The sequence below is a fragment of the Prionailurus viverrinus genome, chromosome E1 (assembly GCF_022837055.1).
Source record: "Prionailurus viverrinus isolate Anna chromosome E1, UM_Priviv_1.0, whole genome shotgun sequence".
Lineage (NCBI taxonomy): Eukaryota > Metazoa > Chordata > Mammalia > Carnivora > Felidae > Prionailurus > Prionailurus viverrinus.
Window position 1 is genome coordinate 13,814,758 of NC_062574.1, and position 15,374 is coordinate 13,830,131.

Genomic DNA, 15,374 nt, shown 5'->3' on the forward strand with positions numbered 1-15,374 from the left:
TGCAAAAAGGCACCATGTCATCAGAACTAGCAATGAAACCAACATCCCACCTCATTCCCTACGAAAAATAAGAGGACTGGCTCCATGAAGGAGGGAGAGCATTTGACTTGTCCATCTGTATCCCTCCAACACTGAGGGGCCTCCAACCACAGCCCCCAATGGTCATGGTAAGGCGATTGTCAACATTGCCAAGACCACCTGTCACTGTCTGGGTCTGGAGAAAGGAGAAGGTGGACACAGAGTGAAGAGATACAGTGTTATAGTGGATATGACCCCGAGCAGCAGACACTGCTACCTGCTGGCATAGGGATAAGGGAACATCTCGAGAGTTGAGCAGACACCAAGTTGGTAGTGGGGCTTGAAGCTCTTATATCATTAACTGAAGGCGCAAGGTAGATGTCTTGGAGCAGGCGCTGAAGAAGGGGAGAAATGGATCCAGCCTCTGCCCCGTTTCCCATGGCAGGGCACTTGTGACAAAACAGCAGCATTTGCAAGCCTCCTGAGCAAAGGAACCAATGGAAGGTTGGTAGTAGAGAGGCAGAGAAAACCAAGAGAGGGGGTTCACCCTCCCTCTCCACTAATGTGGGCCTACCCACAAAAATGAGGGGTAAACTGTAACCAAGCAAAATAGGGACACGTGCATACGGCAGGTCTCCACCTACAGAGGCATAACTGACTGATGGCTCCAAAAGTGCAACATTCTGAAATCTCTCTCTGTTCCATGGCTCACACTGAGGCCAGGTTTCCGACAGGCCACTGCCACCTGTGACTGGGTACAACAAGGAGAGCAATTTGGGGCTCATTCTTATGATAGGTGGGACTCCCCTGGTGGGTGACCTTGGCCAGAGGGCTCTCAGTGGCCTTACTGAACTTCTCTTAGGACTGGACTGACGCCAAAGATGCCTCCACCCCACCTCGCTCCCTCCCATCCCTCCTCCCCTCGGGTCAGACCACACTGAAGTCTGATGGCTCTTCCAGTCTTCTCCAGTGCTCTGTGTTTCCTCTCACAGGGCTTTCCCCTGATACATTGCTTCTTCCTGTCCTGGTATCTGCTTTGCCGAGTGCCCATGCTAACACCATGAGTTAGTTCTTCCAGGAGCAGTCCCAAAATAAGAGGTCTCTTCCCCACTCCAACACTGGTGTCAAAGAGCAGAGGCAGGGGCATGCATGTGGGACAGATAAGCCACCTGTCAAAGAAGAACTGCACCAGAGTTCAACAGGCAAGGATGGCTTTATCCAAGACTATTGCAATAGGGGAGAGAGATTGAACTCCACTTCAAATAGAACAGGGACATGTGGGGATTTCTAGCCAATGGGCAGGGGGAAAGAATTGGATGGAAAATTACTAACAAGAACTTTGTTAGATAGCAAGGATCAGGCGACAGCAACATGATTGGATATCAAGAGCGGGGGGGTTCTCAATAAACCAAGTTAACAGGATTCTTTGCTAAAACTGAGCTGGGCAGGCCTAGAACAGGCCAAGGATGGCATCTCATTGAAAAGAGGGCTCAGAGGAGCCACACCCTGAGCCAACACCCCTGGCCCACCCAGCCAGTCTATTCTGGAGGGCTGGCATGGGAGGGGGCTTTGGAGTGAATGTGAATCGAAGTTTCAAACAAACAGGACTGAGTCTGAACCGAAATGAAACAGTCTGCATAACTGATAGCTGCTGCAGAGTTACAGAACCGGACTGTGATGGTTACCGGAGCCAGCTCTTTGCCCCGAAGAAGAAAGAAGGGCCGGTCAGAGCACGGCTGGTGGCACCACTGGACACCGCAGGCACTCAAAAAGGGAGATTGAGGGGCGCCTGGGTGGCCCAGGCGATTAAGCATCTGACTCTTGATTTCGGCTCAGGTCATGATCTCACAGTTTATGAGTTCAAGTCCTGCATGGGGCTCTGAGCTGACAGCACAGAGCCCGCTTAGGAGTCTGTCTCTCCCTCTCTCTGCTCCTTGCCCTCTCTCTTAAAATAAATAAATTAAAAGAGAGAGAGAGAGAGAGAGAGAGAGAGATTGAAGGAAAACCTGAGTGTGGCCTGAGCAGGCTCCTCAGGAAAGCCTTTCCCCATGAGGCAGGAAGAATAACGGCCCCCAAGATGTTCAGGGGCTGCTATGAGCTGCCGGACACTGAGGTGGGGAGAACAGGTTTCTGGAGTCCTAAGAATGAGCCTTCACCTGGAGGTGCGCCCCATCTAGTGGAGGGAACACGTAAACACAGAACCCAGATGAAAGGTGAGCTTACAGGGCCCTAGGAGGACCCTAGGTTTGGAGGGACAGTAACTGGCCCACCTGAATGTTGTGCCCCCTACAGCACTTTCCCACACAGGCACAAGATGTTCAACCTCCACAAAGGCTCTGGGGAATCAGGGATCCCCCAACTTCCAGGAAGAAGGCTTGAACCCAGGAAGCAGCCAAATCCTGCGGTGGAGACGGCAATGGGGTGTCTGTGTGAAAGATGTGTCTTCACCTGCAGCCATAGGTCTCCACAGAAGCTAAACTCTGAGACCCAGGGCTCGGATGAGGCGCCACACGGCAAGGGCGTGACGACAGCAGCCCGGGAAGCGGCAGATGCGGATTCCAGGACAGCAGATGCGGACTCCAAGCTGGGCAGGGACACCAGAGAGCTGGAACATGCTCTCCCGGGTGCATCCCTGTGCGTCTAGAACCCCACAGTCCAAAACTTGCCTTCAGGTTGACATCAGCACATCCATTAAATCTGCATCAAATTTAGATTCCAAACTGAAATTTGATTCTGATTCTGTAAGTGAAATGGGGATAATAATATGCCTGCCTGAACGGGTTGCCTGGATGTCTAAATGAGATCATACAGTCCATTCTGCTGCTGACACTTGTTTTGCAAATGGAAATTTGGTCCAATGCAATTGATAGATATATCATGGGGAAAATTCGAGTGTAACACAAACTTCACATTTGATTACACAACTAACTCATCCATGAGAAATACTAGGTGAACCGAGAAAACCACGCCCAGCTGAATCAAGCTGCATGGGAACGCACAAATCACTCAGCACCCACCTCACAGCTGCCAGCTACCCTGGCGAACCATGTGTTGGGAGCCACACCCAGACACATCTGGTGTTCCCACTGTCGGTCCGACTGCAGAAAACTCTCATTCCGCCTCTCCACAATAACCCACACGCGGCGATCCTTCCAATGCCTGACTCCACAATCAAACTTCAGGTCTGTTTCAAAGTACAAAGCTCTATTTATTGTAGTATTGATTTCTTAATCGTTTAACATATGTAAAACTTTGCTACCATTTTCATCAACCTCCTTTTTATGTATCACTGACAAAGTGTTTGAGTGTTGCGTCCCTAGCCCCATTTTCCATAAGCCTTGTGCTTGCATAGTTTTTGCTTAGCCTTGTGATTTTTATTTTTTTAATGTTTATTTTTTTTTTTGAAGGACCTCTCCAATCATCTTTTTTTTTTTTTTTTTAATGTTTATTTTTGAAGAGACGGAGCACAAGCTGGGAAGGAGCAGAGAGAGGGAGACAGAATCTGAAGCAGGCTCCAGGCCCAACACAGGGCTCAAACCCGTGAACTGCGAGATCACAACCTGGGCCAAAGTCGGACACTTAATCAACCTGAGCCACCCAGGTGCCCCAGCATTGTGATTTTTAGGAACTAGCAGTCATGTTATAGGACTGAGTGCACACGTAAAACACTCAGCTCACGGTAAGCCTCCAGTGAGTCATCTACTGCTATTATAATAACAATTATTATTGAACCTCGTGCTTGAATAACACTTGCCATTTTTTTCAAGGTTCTTTCCCCATTATGAATTGACTTCATCCTCATGCTTTGCTTGTGGATTATTTTTCTGATTACACACAAAAGAAAATGCAAACGCAGAGAAGTCACTTGCCCAAGATCACACAACCAAGTCCCAGCAGATAAAAGGCCTGTTCCCTGCCTTCAAATTTCTTAAGATACAAAAGATACAGATATTACTTCTAAACCTATATCCAAACACTGAGAGCAAAACGTACATAAGAGCATGGCCCTTTGGGAGTCAAAAGGTGGAGAGGAGAGAGGGCATTTAATCATAAAAGAATCCTTGAAGAGGCAAATTGGGACTGTAGAAAAATAGTGAGCAGAAGGAAGAAAACTGCAGAATGGAGACAAATCAGTGGATAGCAGGGGTCTCAAACTCAGATGCCTTCAGGGGCCGAGCAAACAGGGATGAATGGAACGTTCCAGGTGTAAACAATAGAGAATGGTGGGGACTGCAGGGCCTCAGGTCTCACCAAAGGGGTAGCCACTAAGGAGTGCTGACCAATTTTGTGGCACTCCTAGGAAGATCCAACAACTGGTTTTTATGAGCAGAAAATTTACATTTTATATGAAATTTCTAGGTTGGGTTTTTTGTTTTCTCATTTTAATTGTGGTCTAAACATCAACTGTTTTCTAAACATTGGCAACGAATTCAAGTATTTTAAAAACACGTTTCAGGCCAAACTAATACATCTACAGGCCAGATGTGCCCCGCGGGCTGCCAGTATTCAAGCTCTGATGAATGACGATGCTCAGGGCTCGGGGCCCCAAGCAAAGAAGTCTGAACAATGATGGACACAAAATATGTTATTTATTGTCAATTTCTGCAAAGACACATTTAAGCAACAAAATATACATTTGTCAACCTTTTAGAATTTGTTTTATACATTAACAAATACAATGTGCTACCATAGCAATAAATTAAATGTACATTATTTACATTACATAGGCAGTCGGGGTCTACGAATCACCTCCTCAAGAAGAGGAAAGAAAGAAAAGTCATCATCACATGGATCATCATTTCCAAGCTACACTTCTGAGGTTCTATCACACAAAGGAATCTCTTCACACTAGAACACCAGCAATCCCGGGCTGGAGCGTAGAGGGGAACGCCCATGACAGGGGAGAGTTGGCATACATGCTAAGGAGTGGGAAGGAGGAACTGACCGTTCCAAGTGGAAATATCACAAAATCAAAGATGATGGCATTTAAATTCCAGTCTTTCAGACAAACACCCTCTCTCCAGGGCTGGTAAGGCACAGGACAGAGCCACTGCCCCAACAGCCTCTCACTAGGCAGGGCTCCACTGTCCTTGGCCCTAGTGCGGGTGGTCTCCTTCCTCCCAAAGGGGCAGATGGGCCAGCTGAAAGGAAGGAGATGTGGGGTTGGGGCGGGCAAGGGGCTAGTGGTAAAAACAGGTATCAGGGCTTATAGAATGCTCCTTCGCAGCCTTGGCAAACTCCACTGACCCACCCTCACTTTTGAGAAAGGGAGCTAGAGATCTGGGGAGAAGCCGTGGGGTCCCAAGCACGGCTGTACGGCTGGGTCCCTGCCAGCCACCTACTTGACCCCTGACTATCCCCCACGACGACCTGTCTCTGTTGACTCAGAATCAAATGAAGAAGGTAGTGTTTGCATTGGCACTTTAAACAGCCAGGGTAAGAAGTGACGGTGGCTCTCATCCCACCTCGTCACATGAGCCTACATTTTTATTAACCACCTTTGTTTAAGGGTCGGGGAGAACAGGAGAGTGTTCTTCTACCATTTTCCTTAACTTAAGGGGGGCGGGGGGGAAACTGAGCCTTAGTTAACTCCATCTCTGCCCTGGCCCCCACCCCTACAGGGCAGTTGAAGAATGGACGTTACCCGGAAAAGTCCACTAAAAATCTCTTGCCCTCCAGGTTTTCTCTGCTCAAGCTGTATCCAAAACCCCAGGGCCCTCACTGAAAAACTGAGAGACTATCCCTCCTGATGAAAAGAACAGAGACTGAGGCCCCACCCTGACTGCTGACAGCTCCCAACCAGTGCCCAGGCATCAGCAAGGCTCCCCCAAAACTCAGGGCCCCGGCAAATGCAGCCGCTTGTTGAAGGGACCATGTAGGTGGAGCAGACGAAAGGGCCCTGGGTCGTGGGTTCTAATCCCAGCTTTGCCACTCGCTGGTTGTGTGATCTCCACCGAGTTACTTCCCCACGGGGGCTGAGGTTTCTCGGCTGGATGATGATCTGGATGGATTAGATGTCAAAAGGGACCCGGAAGGCTGGGACATGGAGATGATGCCAACGAGGCTGAACCACAGAATGTTTTTCAGTCATTTTTCACTCATTCATCATTTTCCATTCATTAGAAACTCTAGCTAAGATCTTCTCTCTCAAGCTCTTTCTGTCTCTGCTTTTAAGCATCAACTGAGCGGAGGCAAATGGATACCCTACAGAGCCTGACAAATATCATTTCTCCTGTGAGTCAGGCAGTTCCCAGAAGCAGAGAGGTGTCCAGGAAACACCTCTCCTGTGTCCAGATCACAAGCAGAGCACCTCGAATACCAGCAAGAGCACCGTCAGAATTAGTCTGGTCACAGGGACCAATGAGACTTGAGCAAATCTTTGAGCCCCAAGACTGGGCGCAGCAATGAAAGGAAGTTTTGGGCCAAGCAGATGCAGGAGAATATGGGGGAAGGAGCCTCCAGGAACCCACGCTGCCTGCCCCACGGTCTACAGGGGTGAGGTTAAGACTGCCCATTCCCTCCTCTCCTCCTCCCCCTCAGCCCTAGGACCTCAGCGGGGCTGGTCATGTATACTCTAGAAGCCATAGGATGGGCTTTCTAGAGAAGGTAAGACAGGACCCAGAGGAAGGACATTTTGGATCCAGTCCAACGTACCCCTAGTAACATAAGAAGGCAGAGAACCACTTCTCAGGCCTGCTTCGTACGGAGCACGGCTATGCCTCTGTTTCCCTGGACACGCCCCACCTTCCTGGCCACTGGCTCAGAGGCAGGGACAAAGCCCTCCCAGGCAGTGGGGGCTGCGGGAGCAGCAGCCAGAGCAGTGGAGGAAGGCGGGCATGAGGTTCCCAAGTAGGACAGGGTGGGGACAACCTGGAAACTCCAAAGGACCCCCAGACCACAACACAACACAGCATAACCACCAAGCAGCTGTAAATACCAGCTATCCAGAGAAGCAAACCAGAACCTGGAATCGTTTTTTTTTTTTTTTTAATGCAGCTTGACCTTCCAAGATCCTTCAGAAACTCAGCCAACAAAATGCTGCCAGAATCCGCAGACCTCGTGCCAGCAGCGGGTGCCGCTACAGTGACTTTTAATAAAAGCTACACAGACATTTGTTGACCTTCTCACTAGAAGAAATTTTACCGGACTAGTACTTTAAGTAAACACATTTCCCAGAGTGTGAGGGGAGAGGCCCGCCCAGCTTGCAAACAGGACCCGACAACGTCCACATGAGTGAGAGACGAAGGGTCAAGGTTTTGCTCTGATGGCAAAAGCGACAGGGGAATTGTGGCATCGGTCAAAAACAAGTAGAACATTGACTTGGGGCTGCTTTGACTTGCGAATAGGCCCAGATCCCACCGCAAAGAGAACATCTGGTAGAAATCCTTGTCGTCTGCTCATTGAAGTAGGACGCCAGCCTGAGTCGCCCTGGCTGTCCTGTGTCCCAACGTGCACTTGAAGCCGTAGCACCTCCCAGGCTCTGCTCCTCAGACTCCATGTTTTACTCGTTTTACTTCACACCCGCCTTAACCCCCAGCAGGGCCAGTCAGCGGAAACGACCTTTCGCACCGCAGACAGGGAAGGGCAAGAAGCACGAGTGTGGGGCCACTCCTGAGAGTGGGCTGGCTCCGCCCGGGCGGGCAGGGGGCAGGCAGCGTCTGAAGTGCACCCCCCGGGGGCCCAGGTGGTACAAATCTCACCAACGGGACCACTGCCTGCAGGGTCGTGACTGAAGAAGATTGGGGGACCAAGCGTCAACATGGCCAGAGGGCACAGCAGCTGGGAAGAGCCCCCAAGGTAGCCCTGGGTCCCCCGCAGATGCCAGGAGGACAAGCTGCAGAAGGACGTCGCCCCTTCCCTCACACCTACATTCTGTGCCCACACCCGGGCCTGGCCAAGCCTAACAGCTCGTGCCCCATGTCGCCTCCCCGGCTCTGCCCCAGGCGGTGGGCTGAAGTAACTCTTCCTCGAGCCTCTACAGCCAGCAGAGACCCAGCCCAGCCCACGGCCCCAAGGTCCCCCGCAGCCGAGGCCCCAGAGCGCGACTTGCCAGCTTGCTCTCCCCGAATTCCTTCCCGCTCCGGGCTGCCCGCCCCTTCTTGGGGAAAACACCTGCCCCGAGCGGAGACGTAGGCACGGGGCTTCTCCCACAGCAACGGCCACCAGGCTGCCGCTGAGGAAGAGCACGGTGCCACCTCACGCACGTCCAGCTCAGTCTCGGTCAGCTGACAGCAGCAGGGACAGAGGCGGCGCCGGGCCTGATGTCAGCAAGTGGGCAAGGAAGAAGTTTCTAGCACAAAAGCACACGGTTGTGGGGGCAACACAGCTGGTTTCGATCAGGACACCTTGGAGGGCCGCTACAAATCTCTGTTCCCGGGAAAGTGGTCCCTCCGCCACGACTACGTGTATTCACCGCACCTGTCACATCCAGTGCTGCCCCTCTCCGGGTGCGGCTTCCCACTGGTGGCCTCCGCCCCCCACCTCACCACCCTCTCTGCCTCTCCTGTCTGTGTGACCAAGTCCCTAGGACCCACATTCCCTCCCTTGCCCGACTCTTTCCTCTACGGACAAAACAAGATGACGAAGGACCCAGACACACATCACATGGGGCAGTCAGGTGCAGGGGGAGCCCGGAGGAATGAGGCCTTGTCCGGAGAAGGGGAAGTGCTTGCAGGGTGCCTCGGCAAGGGGACAGGCAGGACGGTGGCCAGATCGGGACACTGGGACAGATAACTGGTCTGGTGGGCAGGTGGCCGGTGGGGCAGCAGGACTGTGACGGTCAGAGTAGTGGATGGCACCCCCAAACTGCTGGAACAGGAGCCTTCTCCAAGACAGAATCGGGGCTTCCCTGGAGGAGAGAAGGAGGGAGATGGTGACCAAATGGTGGGTAAGGAAGAAGAGAGCGTGCACCCAAGGCTATAGCCCACTGATGTGCTTGTGACAGGATGGGCCAAACACAAGGGGACAGGAGGTTACGCAGCCTGAAAAGTTGGGCATAAACACGGACTTGATGAACAGAGGCATCGGATGTACATGAAGGGGGGTAAAGGTGAGCATCAGAATTCCCACGGTCCCTTCTGCCTTTTCATAGATCAGGTTTATATAAAGTGAGAGGAGCTGTGCCCCCACCCCGCCTTGGTTCCAGCTGTGACTCACACCCCCTGTCCCGGGAGCCCCAAGGCAGGAAGAGGAATGGGCATTCAAATGGGTCTCCAGTAACTTTACCAGCAGGAGGTCAGGCCTCAGTGTTGTCAAACTGGACCCATGCCCCGCTCTGCTGAAAACCACACAGCTGGAACGGGAGTCCTCCCCGGGGTCATCCAGTACAGTGTTTAGGGGGCTAGGGCACCTCTGAACATGATGGAGGGACATATTTCAGCCCAGAGCCCTGGCCAAAGACACAAGGAGGGAAAGGCTGCCAAGAACAGGGAGGCAAGGGGGGCAAATTGCGGAATCCCCCGTCCAGGGCAGGGAGGCCCAATCTGGGTAAGCCTGGGCCAATCCTATCAGGAAACTCTCCCCAGCCACACCGGAGGCCACCTGCAATCCTCCGCATCCAGACCTGCGCCCCATCACAGAAGCTTCGGGGAAGAAGCGACCGGCCCTCTCCAGCTGTCAGGATCTCTTTGGCCATTCTCAGGTTATCAGGCCACTAGTTCCCTGGTCTTAGAGTGGACACACTTTGCCACGTGGCCAAAGCAGGGCAAACACTCGACCCACCTTTGACAAGCGAAGGAATCCTCTTTCACATTAGTGACCCTGTTTCAAGAGAAACCCATGTAAGAGTTTTAAATAACTAGACAACATAATCTCCAGCTTCTGTGCACCCAGCTTTCAACTCCCTGGTGAGCTCGGGAAGGGGCATGAGGCCCCAGGAGCCAGCATTTCCCAGCTCACACCTGGTGTGTGTCCAAGGGTGTGACTCTAACACAGGAGGTGTGGCAGAGGTGGCTGGCACCCCCCAGGCTGATGCCTGCACCATGCGGGGACCACAGCGTCACCCCTAGACCTGACTAGAGTTTTCCTCCTCCACCCCCTGTGATGTGTGAGGCACCCCCTTCCCCAGACCCCCAGAAAGGACAGCTGAGTTTTGGAGGAGGTTGGAATGAGGGATGCGGGAGGCTCCGCCCACTACCCTCACCCCCCTGGATTCTTACCGCACTAGAGCTGGCATGGCTGAGCTTATCAAAGCGGAATTTCAGGTTTGACCTCGGGGAGTTTCTGCTTTTGGTATCTAGGAAAAACAGAAGCGTCCGTGAAAAGACCGTGAGGCTGTAGAGGTCACCGGGGCTGTGTGTCTCGGGCGGGGGGTGCCACCCGGGGGGTGGGGGTGGGGGCAGGATCAGGGCCTCCTCCCTCCCCCAAGCACTCCGGCTGACTTGCAGCAATTTGTCAAAGCCAACTCTTTAAGTTTTCAGAAATGCGAGCTAGTTGGTAAACCCAGTCATTTTTTAAAAAATCAAACTATATAAGCTTACAATTCCATAAATTATATTCGTCAAAGGTACTAAATAGGGGCACCTGGGTGACTCAGTCGATTAAGCATCAGACTCTCGGTCTCGGCTCAGGTCATGATCTCACTGTTCCTGAGCTCGAGCCTCATGTGGGGCTCTGCGCTGACAGCACGGGGCCTGCTTGGGATTCTGTGTCCCTCTCTCTCTGCCCCTCCCCCCCCAAAATAAATAAACATTTTTTTACAAAAGGTAATAAACACTCAGAAGTCATCGCTTCCCAATTATTTCTCTGCATTTTATTACGACCTACTCTCCTCGGGCTATTTATGTCCATGGCGCCTGTCTGGTGCTCCTTCCCAACTCCGCAGCTCACCGCTAGCCTGAGATCAGCCACGGCAGGAGCATTTACACCACAGAAATCAGCAAATGCTACAAAACCAGGGCTTGACTTGTTGTTTTGTTGTCTAGGCTTCCCCTGAGAAAACGCGAAAAATGTCAATTAAATGTGCAAATGCATTGTGTCTGTAGCCATTACATTATAAGCAGCGCCAAAAACCGAGTCCGTACCCTTCCAGTATCTGAAAACTGGTATCTGATTCAGCAAAGAGGCTGCACGTGTCACTGACAAAATATCAATCATCATTCATGTCAGAACTACACCTGTTGGTCATCAGCAACTTTTAGTTGCCTACAGATACCAAGGTTAGACAAATATCAGTAAGAATATGGGATTTATAATAAAGATTATTATTTATAAATTGTGTACTTCAGATCCTCTGTATCAGTAAAGTTTATAGTAAACGTGTGTGTGTGTGTGTACAGCAGGAGAGCCAGTTGTTAAACATTTCCCAGCATGCTGCTGGCAGGAGGGCCACTTGGCTTTGTGGTTTTCCTCTGGCCCAGGGAATCGGCAAGTCAGTACCCTCCACTCAGAGGCTGCTGACTTATTTCTGGTGCTTCGAATCAAGGGGTCCCACCCAGCACCATGAGTACCTGTCACTGTGACCTGCCAGTCCCCTCTCAGGGTCCCAGGGAGCCCAGGTGTGACATGACCAACGGTCGGGGCATCTGAGACCACAGAAGCCTGGAAGTCAGGTCCTCCGAGGGCACCTCCCTCCCCCTGGCCCCGTCTCTCCCCAGGCGCAGCCAAACAGTTAAAAACAGTTTCCAGATCTCTGCAAACTGACCCTGGTCCTGCAGGTACCCAGCACAACTTCTGCGAGGCTGGGAGTAGGAAGTAGCCCTGGGGTTACATAATGCGCCAGGGAAGGGGGTTGAGAGCAACATGCCATGTGGTACGATAAGAGGAGATGGAGTTACCAGGCCCATTCGAGGTCCCCTTCTGCCCTGGGTGACCTTCAGCAAGTGGCAGACACTCTCTAACCCTCCCATTACTCAAAACTTTATTTTTTTAATTTTTTTTTTCAACGTTTATTTATTTTTGGGACAGAGAGAGACAGAGCATGAACGGGGGAAGGGCAGAGAGAGAGGGAGACACAGAATCGGAAACAGGCTCCAGGCTCTGAGCCATCAGCCCAGAGCCCGACGCGGGGCTCGAACTCACGGACCGCGAGATCGTGACCTGGCTGAAGTCGGACACTCAACCGACTGCGCCACCCAGGCGCCCCTCAAAACTTTATTTTGATATGTACCTAATACCAAGTAGGAGCCAGGCTTGGTTACAGATTGTTTCATTCATTCCTTCAATATTTCATTAAGCGTCATTTTTTTAAAAATCAGAGTATCTGTATTACTACCCACTTTACAGATGAGGAAACTGAGGCTCAGAGAGATGGACCTATCCATGCCACAACCAGGATAAGAACCGGGCTCTGCAGTGGCCCGGCACAGGGGGCAGGACTAGAGCAAGCGCATGAACCAGCTCTTTCTGTGTTTCTATCACTTGACTAGCGTTTCTCAGCCTCAGCTCATTGACATTTGGGGCCAGATAATTCTTTGCGGGGGGGGGGGGGGGGTGCTGCCCCTGTACTTTGTAGGATGTTTAGTAGTATCCCTGACCTCTACCCACTGGATGCTAGCAGCACACTCTCCTCCCACAATCCTGAAAATCAGAAATGTCTCAATATCGTTAAATATGCTCTGGGGAGGCAAGAGTGCCCCCCCGGTTGAGAACCTCTTACCATTGTTTTATTCCTGTTATTTAACAAACATTGAGGTTAACAGTTCTTTTCTTTTTAATGGTTTTTTGTTTTTTCAGTTTATTTATTTATTTCGAGACAGCAAGACAGCAAACACAAGGGGGGCAGGGGCAGAGAGGGAGAGATAGAATCCCAAACAGACTCTGCCATCAGCATCTTGAACCCACATCCTTCTCCCATTTCTCCAGACACCCCTGATCCACAGCCCAGCCACCCCTCACTGCCCACTGTGACCCCTTGCTGATCTCTCTGCGCCCACTCCCCATCAATCCTGTCTGCTCGGCCAGCTGCGGCCACCAAAACAGTCTTTCGCTAGTCCAGAAGGCACTGCTCCACTTAAGACCCTCCAAGGCTCCCCTCACCAGCAGGATGACACCCAGCTCCTTGCCAGGGTCTCCATGGAAGCCGCAGCCTGGCACCCTATGTGCTGTCTCCTCTCACACCTTTCCCGTAGATGAACCGCAGCCCAAGGAACCATGTGCGGTCCCCTCCGCCTGTCACACTCCTCCTGCTCCGTAACCTTGCACTGTCAAGGTCACAGCGTGGCAGAGGCACCCGGCATCAGTAACGGGGGTGGGGCAAGAAAGCCTCGCCTTTCAAATCCCAACTTCTCTACTAAAAAAAATCACTGCACTTTCAGAGCCTCAGTTTCCCCACAAGTAAGGAGACAAGAAGAACACAGGTGTCTTAAGGCTGATGAACAGATGAAGCAGGCTAGCAGAGCTCAAGGGCCTCACCCTTTGGGGCCGAAGCGGAAACCGCCTGACTGAGCGTGGCTGGGGCTCACGCCCACGAACAGTGGTCAGGACACAGCCCCTGTCCCCTCCCCCTGCCAGCCTCATGGTGCACATGCCCAGACATCACTGACCTGTAGGACTCCGGCTCATGATGATGGGGGTGGCGGCCGCCCCCAGGCTGGGGCTTTCGCTGCTCGGGGACGGGCTGTACACAAACACCTCCTGCTTGAAGGGTGAGGTTGTGGACGGCTGGCTGCTCTGGGGAGAGAGGCTGGGTGAGCAGGGCCAGCTCCGTCCTCAGCGGCACCACAGGGTGACCCGCGCCATGGCAGGCCTGCCACAGGTCCCCAGCAAGCTCAGGGCGGTCACTGCCTCCCACTGGCACACTTGGACCTGCTCTTTCTGCCGCCCCTAACCCTGCCCCCAAAGTGCCCATGGCCTGGCCACACAGAGCACCGGCCCTCTCCTCTCCAGCCAGGAGCCCCATGGCACGGACACACACCATTCAGTGCAGCCTCCGGCCCCCTGCTGCTGCTCCGGTGCCACTCTGCGGAGACCCCCCCGAGCCACTGCTCCCAGAGAGCAGAGACGGCTGACCGGCCCGCCTCTTGCTTCCCTACCTTCCCTTTTACCCACAGGGCCTGGGAGGGGCTCTTCCCACAGCAGTTAGCTTAATGCATACAGCGGGGGTCTGTCTGGGCCCAGGGCACCCCGCCCTGCTCCCCAGGACGGGATGGAGGTACACCTACCCCGCTGTCACACTCCTCCATAGCCTCGCCCTCCCCCGCCGTGCTGCTGAAGCTGCTGGTGCTGGAGGAGGAGCGGGAGATGTTGGCTCGGCCGTTCTCCTTCAACTTTATGAAGGGCCTGTGGGAACAGGAGTGGGGCAGGCCCCGGTCACTCAGCGAGACCCCCTTCACCGGCAGGGCAGACCTGGCAGAGACTGAGCTGGCCCGCCAGTGCCTCCCCATGCCCCTGCCTGTTGCCTTTCACGTTTCCAGAGAAGTCTCAAGGCAAAAATGCTGGCTGTCAGCAGAGAGCATATTCCAGGGCTCCGAGTGGCTAAAGTCAGCCCTTCCCCCACCCTCACTCTCTTACTTCTCCTTGTTGGGGCAGATTTCCGGAGAGCTGGGATTGGATGAGGCCTCAGACTTTATCTCTTGAGAAGAGTGTGCACCATCCGGGGTCTTGGGGTTGCTGGATGCACTGTCACTAAGGAAACAGGAATGAAGAGGGGTGAGGCCATGGGACTGGCCCCTAAGCCTCCACCCCACCCCCAGGCCTAGGACAGCCAACAGGCTCTCAGCCCCATGGGCCTGAGGAGTCACAGCACGCCTACCAGCGCACAGCCACCACTTCCCTGAGCCCCACTCAGACAGCAACGGAGAGTGGGGTTTTCTGCTGCATCAGGCTATTCTAGGCTCTTGGATGAGCCAAGCTCTATCAAGCAAGAGAACTCGCTGATGCTCCTGAGCCCAAGTCCACTCCCCACTTTTGCTGGCCATCTCACCTGGGCAGAGCTCTAAGTCAAGAACAGGCCACAGGCGGGATGGAGTGAGGTCTACAACATCCACTCCCACAGCAGGCAAATAACCCAGTGCATGTGGACTCCTTGGCAGTGTGGGCAGGGTCACCGTGCATAAGTCCAGGGGACACCCTTCACACAGACCACAATATGAGCTCCCTGGATCCGTGTGACAAGGTGGCCTTTTATGCTGGGAATGGCACCTTGGTAAACGGGCTACTCTCGGCCAAGGGCCCGAGGGCTTCCTTCTCCTGTAGTTTAACAAAGACCATGTACTGACACCCACGATTTCTACTGCGCCCCCTGTTGGGGACAAGCTGGCCTCGTCCTCAATGCACTTTTATTTTTACAGCAACCTTACTGAGATACCATCCACGTACAATACACCCACTTAAAGTGTGTAATTCAGTGGTTTTTAGCATATTCACAGAGTTGTACAACCATCACCACGATCTAAGTTTAGAACATTTGAGACCCCCAT

General features: G+C 52.8%; 1 protein-coding gene across 5 annotated transcripts in view; it reads right to left on the minus strand.

Moving 5' to 3' along the window:
- Nucleotides 1–4,588: 4,588 nt before the first annotated feature.
- RAP1GAP2 (RAP1 GTPase activating protein 2) overlaps nt 4,589–15,374 on the minus strand; it is a 192,707-nt gene continuing 181,921 nt past the window's right edge. For 4 of the 5 annotated variants that reach the window (XM_047832813.1, XM_047832814.1, XM_047832815.1 and 1 more), the window contains 6 exons: nt 14,467–14,580; nt 14,118–14,235; nt 13,500–13,626; nt 10,176–10,252; nt 9,739–9,777; nt 4,589–8,866 (listed from right to left, as the gene is read on the minus strand). In XM_047832813.1, the coding sequence (XP_047688769.1) occupies nt 9,769–9,777; nt 10,176–10,252; nt 13,500–13,626; nt 14,118–14,235; nt 14,467–14,580 (445 nt within the window). In that variant the 3' untranslated portion in view covers nt 4,589–8,866; nt 9,739–9,768. The remainder of the gene's footprint in view (nt 8,867–9,738; nt 9,778–10,175; nt 10,253–13,499; nt 13,627–14,117; nt 14,236–14,466; nt 14,581–15,374) is intronic. The other variant, XR_007146870.1, reaches the window with a different exon arrangement.